Source organism: Aplysia californica, unplaced genomic scaffold (assembly GCF_000002075.1).
Source record: "Aplysia californica isolate F4 #8 unplaced genomic scaffold, AplCal3.0 scaffold00182, whole genome shotgun sequence".
In the NCBI taxonomy this organism is placed as follows: domain Eukaryota; kingdom Metazoa; phylum Mollusca; class Gastropoda; order Aplysiida; family Aplysiidae; genus Aplysia; species Aplysia californica.
Genome location: NW_004797452.1, coordinates 1,049,216 through 1,056,484, shown reverse-complemented (window position 1 = coordinate 1,056,484; position 7,269 = coordinate 1,049,216). Strand labels below are relative to the sequence as shown.

The 7,269-nt window shown below is 38.7% G+C and overlaps 1 protein-coding gene across 1 annotated transcript; it reads left to right on the top strand.

The window, feature by feature from the left end:
• Positions 1-663: 663 nt before the first annotated feature.
• On the top strand, positions 664-5,164 carry LOC101858492 (the record flags this gene model as incomplete). Its single annotated transcript, XM_005098431.3, is given in 4 exon segments — positions 664-983; positions 2,466-2,640; positions 3,515-3,871; positions 4,803-5,164. Coding segments are annotated over 4 exon segments (1,042 nt in total), but the record flags the coding sequence as incomplete, so codon positions are not given.
• Positions 5,165-7,269: the final 2,105 nt, after the last annotated feature.

Here is a 7,269-nt window from a genome sequence, read left to right as displayed (position 1 = left end):
TAATAGCGACAGAATACTTATTGAACGCACGTTATATTTCAAGAAACTTCAGTGCCAAAAAAAAAAAAAGTGTTCACCATAAAATTAATTACTTGTGAAAAGTTTTGTCGCTAAAATGTCATTGGTGAGTCATTTTCGTATGCAAGTGTGTGTGAGAAGCGGGAAGTGCTGTAAACAATCCCATTTTCCACGTGACGGAGATTTTTAGCCTGTAGTATTTGTTATAAATTTATGAAAGAAAGGTTTTAAGATATAGCTTCTATTGTTGAGGAAAAACATGATTAAGTTACGACAAAGTGATACAAACTGCTGTGCAAAGTATGGATGACATTGATTCACTAAAGAGATATTTGTGGATAAGTTGCACCACTAATTTTTTGACCGCACTATAGGTTAAATATAAACTGTTTTAACGTAAGCTCATAATTATTCTTCTTGTGTGTGGTTGCAGATGGTTTCGGTAAGTTATTAAAAATGTACTTTTTGTATATATTTTGAATCCCCATTATGTTATATATGTATTTGTTTTTCTTTACACTCCTATTTTCTTTTCTAATTGTCTAGTTTTTATACCGCCTCAACCCACGACATGGATGGTTGGAAGGCGTTCGGTATTTAGATATCTACCAACTAAAAACAAAATCCCCTCTCTTTCTTCGTCAGGATTTGTACACGCCCACTGCGCTGGGCGCGAATTACCAACGACCAGTGTGTCACGACGGTGATTAGATCGAGTCAAAGAGACGAAGGGAGCGAAATTAAATACACGGAACAGCCAGTTGACCCTGTAAAGGAAGGAAATATGGAGCAGAACGGAACAAGCGAGTTTTTCTGTCGACACATCAAGCACGACGAGGTGGAAGAGGCGTATAATATCGTCGACAAAGAGGGTTGGAACTTGACCCTTGAGAAATTTCGCCTACTCTGCAAGAAGCAGCCTCGGAATTTCTATGTCGCTGTAACCCCTGACGGAGAGGTTGCAGGTAAACGGATGTGTACCGTCACTTTAAAATTTTAATGCCTTTTGTTCTCTTGTCGCCCTGAGGTGTTGTCATTAGAGAAACTTGGCTTTCTCAAAGACCTACCAGATGCTGGGCACTGCGTACACCGAATTTTCCCCACCAATGTTGGCTTATGTTGAAAATTGACTTGAAGACCGACCCTTTCAAGAAAATAAACTTTTATGAAGAGGAGGGGGGGGGGGGGGTGTTCGGCCCCCTGCAGCAGCAGATCTCTCTAAGAGAACATTGCGACTCTTTCGGTAAGCAATATAAATAACGAGTATAGAACAGTTGCTGCAGCTTCTGACCATATGAAATCTTCACATGTAAATATCATTATTTGTCAATATGCTGACAGTCTGCTCTGCTAAAGACACAATTTTACGCGCAGAATTTCTGTACGTAACGGCGCCTGTGGTGTGATGGTTAGGCTCTTTGCCATCCTACGCTGAAGATGTGTGTTTGATTTCCAAGTTGAGAAGCTATTTCATCGAGAGTCTTTTTTCTGTGTGTTTGGACACTGTATCTCACTCAGCCCGAGATAGCCCTGATGGGAAAGGTTACAGCAGCCTGTGTTTTACGTGATCTAAATTATAAACGAAATGTTGAATCCTAGCTGGTTTTGTGTGTTTCTGTCTGTCTTGTATAACGACGTATTTATGTTTTAATTTCGGGTTAAGCACTCTACATTGACGGTATTCGTTCAGTTAACTCATGATTCCAAAATCCGGAATGTTTTACCCAGTACATTGGAAACCTGATATAACAAGGATGGTGGGACCAGAGAAAAGGTCCTGTTATATCAGATCCCTGTTAAATCAGAAATGCAAGGAAAGTAGGCATTTGTGGACTAATCTCAGGGCTAATTCGAAGTCGGCAGCACATCGCTTCACCCACTGCGTGTGCTTGCAGTGGCGTGGCTTGAGTGGGCTTGCCATCAATGCGTTACTCTCTCTCTCTCTCTCTCTCTCTCTCTCTCTCTCTCTCTCTCTCTCTCTCTCTCTCTCTCTCTTACTTTCTATACACTGTTAAAGAGCCTTTGTCCCTGCTATAACCGATTGGGCTCCGATGAGGCCCTGTTAAAGTGTTATTGCCGAGAACTTTTAATAGAGACAAAGAGTAGGAAAAATCGGGGATTTAAAAAATCCCTGTTATTATCGGACCCCTGTTATTACCGGGGTTGTTTTATATGTAGTTAAGAGATATCAAATCTTTTTATTCATTCGAGTGTCAGCTAGAGTCATTTCTGTTTTAAAATGAATATATGTGTATATATAAATATATGTTATTATATTATACATGCAAAGATGTTAATACTTTCAGTGAGAACACAATGTACTATTTATGTGTGACGGTTGTATTGTATATTGTAGGCCTATATATTGTACGTTAGGCCTATTAATTTTTTTTTTCATATTTGCTCAGTACTGTAAATGTTTGGTTTTTCCTCTATGTTTCCTCCAGGGACAGTATCGTACACACAGACGTTTGCAGATGAATACATCTTAGGGAATCTGGTGGTGAAAGAGACTATGAGGAAGAAAGGTCTGGGACGCAAAATAGTTCAAGACACTCTGGAAATGTTTCGGCACAAGGTCATTCATCTAACAGCCGTGCCAGGAGCAGACCAGTTTTATCTGTAAGGAATGAATTGATCAAACTTACGTTTAACAGCCTGTTGCTCACAATTTAGGTGTTTTGAAAAAGAAGGTCTGTGTCTGCAGTCATACCAGGAGAGAAAAAAAGCAATGGTTGATCCTGAACCTGTGTGTCATCTGTCTGTTCTCACTTTCGTTTGTCATGAATGCGTTTCGTCTTTGTATATTATTACTAACGTTTATTGCTCTTCTTCTATTGAGGTAAAAAGGGACTAAAGCTTTGAATTCATAAAATTCTAGACATGTTTCTGACTACTATGTAGATGTAAGAAATAGAACTTACGGCTATATCATTGCTTGCCAACCTGAGCAGTATCACCCATTAATTTGTTAATTTTGATGGGCGGTGGTGGGTGATGACCCAGGAAGTGACAGTGACATTAATGTTTAATGGTTTTTTATGCCCCGCTTGGAAAAAGTACTTTTGAGCAGTATGAACATTTAAGCCTCTTTAAAGAGGAAAAAGTGGACCCTTTCTAGTAGCTTTTCTTTACTGCCTTTTTCTTTCTCATTATGCCAGAAGTTGACTTTTAGAGGTCAGCATGTCTTATGGCTAGACTGTTTCTTTCGTGTTTTCAAATTAAAAGAATATCAGCTTACCTGTATTACAACTGTGCCTTCATACATAAGATAGTTATGCATGCCTGAATTTTGATACCGTTTTTTAATGCTGAAAATATAAATGTAATTTGTTGCAAAGGAGCAGGGAATAGGCTTTTGTGATTTGTAAGAGTTAAAGTAATGGCATATTTTATTGAGAAGTTATCCTTGCCGACTTTACTTATTATACTTTCTTCCAGAATAATTTGAAATTTCTTGTAAAACTCACTGGTTAGGGTGCTCTCTTTATTTCAGTAATCTTGGTTTCCAGATGTCAGAGCCCCAACAAGGTCACGAAATCCGTCACATATTGGTTGACGTCAAGCTGGTGGATGGGAGAGTACAGGCAATGGGTAATGCGGCAGACGACATCTCTATCGCACCTTTTGACAAAGCCAATCTAGAGGAGTTCATTCGATTTGACAGTCACATGCGTGGTTATGACAATACTGTGTATGCGTCGGTGGTAGCGGGCTGTACCAAGGTGCTCGTTGCAAGGAGAAAGTCGAACAAGAAATTTGTGGGTTATGTATCTGCCTTCATGAAGAGAGAAGAAATTGTTCTTGATGGATTGTTCGCAGATTCGGATGACATCGCCACCTTGCTGTTCAGGTGAGTTTTGTGTTGGATCTCTACAAGATGGCAATGAAGGTAAAAGATGATCTTCATATCGCTCTGAGATAATTTTTTTGCTTTTTGTTTTTGCTTTTGTTTGCATGAGTGCAATGCTCCAGGCAATCCAGATGCTTGAGTCTGTCGTCTTGGAAGCCAACCATCTATCCTTTATTTTTTCAAACAACCCCACCCCCTCCCCCCCACACACACATTTATGCCTCACACCCCATTCCTATTCTATTGAAACTTTGAAACTCGAGCATGAGCCCCCCCCCCCCTCCCTCCTTCTTGATAAAGTTTTAAAAACCCACAGAACAGCCCTTTTCTCAAGAAATCTGAGCATTTACCCCTTTATCTCTTCAACCCCCATCTCCATATCCTTCAGCCTGCCCTCCTCGACTTTTTTTGTCTAGAAGGACATTAAACTCAGAGGAAGTGTTCCAGAAAGAGCAATACATATACTAATTCATATATCACACAAATTCGAACTGGAACTTTCATGTATTTAAATAGATCATAAACGGAATACATATAGCTGAATGAAACAGAAATGTACTTAACTGTGGCTTTTAGTTATGTATATTATAATAGTTTTAAAGTTTCGCTCACTAAAAAGGAAGGGGTAAAATAAAATTGAATTGTTTTCTGTCAGTCTGTTCAACACGTTTTGCTGTGCTGTCTTTTCAAAAAGGATTTCAAGTGGAAAAGTTCTTTTCTTTCATAATGGCATCTTTTGGGTAAAGAAAACCATTAACCCGGTGCTTGAGCAGTTTCATTTATTTGCACAATAACATGCTGTTCACTAGTGTAATAACTCTCAAAGTTAAGCGAAAAACTGGTGACCATTATCATGAACACAAATTATGGTAAAGTTGTCGTAGACCAATTTTATAAACCCTGTCTAACGTCTTATTTTTGTCCCGAACAGAGAGATTCTGAACCAGTTCCCAGAGACGACAAAGGTCAAGTTACAGATGTTTCCATCCAATCAGTTTCTCGTGCAGTTTGGCCAAGTAGTGATGTCAGAGGTGTACAACAGGTACAGCCTAGGAGGAAACCCTACCCCTGTGCCAGAAGCCAAGACGTACAATGTATCTGACTGTGACTATGCCCTATGAGAGGTTTACACTTTTCAGTGATGGAAAACTTTACTAAAACTGCTGTAATTTTTATTTTTATTTTCGCATAATTTGTTACTTACTCACCTTTTCATTCTCTGTTGCTGTTAAGCGTCGAGGTGAGATGCATTTTTCTATGGTAGGCCAGCTCCGCAGCTCTGTCGGTAGATCTAGTGATATTATGTTTTCTCAGAGTTTCCTTGACACCCTCGATCCACCTTTTGCGTGGCCTTCCTCTTCCTTTGTCGCCGTAGTGCTTCGTGTTGTAGGCTCTCGCGGCTGGCTGTCCAGGTAACATACGTAACAGGTGGCCAAACTATTTTACTCTCTGTCTTTCTATGTAACGCAGGCAGAACTCAATGCTGATTGCTGCTCTTACTTCTTCATTTCTCTGCCTGTGTCGTCTTGTGATGTTAAGGGTTTTGCAGAGAAATTTTATTTCGCTTGCAGTGATTTTTCTTTCATGGGTTTTACTTTATGTCCAAGTCTGGCACTGTTACCATAATGCTGGTATGAATATTGAGGTGATAAGCTGTCTGTTTGTTGCCATGGGGATGTTTGGATGACATAGGAGGGGTGCGAGCTGGTAGGTGACAGCGTTGGCTTTTTTGAGTTAGCATTTCTATTTCTCTGTCTGTGGACCCGTTTTCAGAAAAAATACTGGCAAGATATTTAAACCCCTTCACCTGTTTCAGTAGTCATTTATTGACATGGATGTTCAGGGGACTACTCTTTCGGCTCACTTTCATAACTTCTGTTTCTGGCAGCTGTTGTTCAGTTCGGTAATGTGATTTTGGAGGCTTTTTTGGTTTGGATGAATAAAAAATTGGTGGTCTGCAAATAGAAGTTCCTTTAGGCTTCCTGGGCTCTGGTTGGCGTCTTGCGTTATTGTGTCCATATTATAAACAGGAGGGGAGATAGTATGAATCCCTGTCGTACTCCACATCCTACTTTGAACCAGTCTGTATTGCCTTCCTTCGTTCAAACTGAGCTTCTGCTTTTGGTAGATAGAGCTGTGACATCTAAAATTTGTCCTCTGACGCCATACTTTTCGAGTGTCTTTCAAAGTTTTGCATGGTTTACTCTGTCAAAAGCCTTCTCCTGGTCTATAAAGACGATGTTGTATTCTTTGTTGTGTTGTATTTATTAAGTTAGACAATTAGGCTATGTATTGCTACAAAGCATGGCTTTTTATTTGGGCTCCACTTTCAAACTGACTATTCTACGAGAACAACCAACCGAATTAGTGTAAGTTAACCAACACTTTTTCTCAGATAATGACAGTCACACCTTGTGCATTATTTCGTATAATCTATATATTTATGTATTTCCTGTTGACAACTCAGTCTTTGTATTTCTTTTCTTTTTCTTTCTTGGGTTGTAGCAAGATGTGCCATGAGCCCCCACTCCCCCAACAGGCCAACATGCTTTGCGACTATGCTTGGCATGAAGAATAAAACCCAGATAAGGGACTTACAACTGAATGTAAAATAAAAAATGAGCTTGAAGTGGAAGGGTAAAAATTAAGTTTCATTCCCATGTCGCAAGCAACATTCGCCCCCCAAAAATTTAAGAAAAAAGTTTTTCATGGTGAGTGGAAACAGGTTTTGTTGTACCAGTATTTATTTATAATGAATTCACTCTAACAAAGTCTTTGGTGTTCTCCATTCCATCTGTGCGTCACTGTGATCATGTTGAGAAGGATGAAGATGATCTAGTTTGGTTAATAAATGTGATGTTTTACAAACAATTTTTTTTTCTATTTGCTTGCATTATATTGCTATTAGGGTGACAAGCACCTTTTTATGTCCAACTGGTTCACATTGAGCTTGAAAAGCTAGTCTTCTTGGAGTCATATTTGTAGTCTAGTTTGCTAAATGCTGCTATGCTTTGCAATTATGTGAACCGGTGTAAATAACATATTTATATTTTGTATTTATCGGACATTATAAGTCAAGTATTATTTAATAAAGGTCAATTGTCTTAAAAGATACTTGACGTTTATTGATTCTGTGATTGTTTTAATGATTATTGATTGATTTATTTAATATTTGAATAGTTTATCAATTGTTGGTTGGATGACGGATGTTTGATAAATCAATGGGAGACAGAAATATTCAGGAAAACTGCATATTATTTTAAATAGGGATTTCTGGAAAGATGTATTCGTTTATTGTTTTAGGGAGATTTCTGGAAACAAAATGTTATGTAAGATTTCTGAGATAAAAACAAACAAACCTCCTTTTAAATTAAGACTTTGTTCAACAAACTTGAACA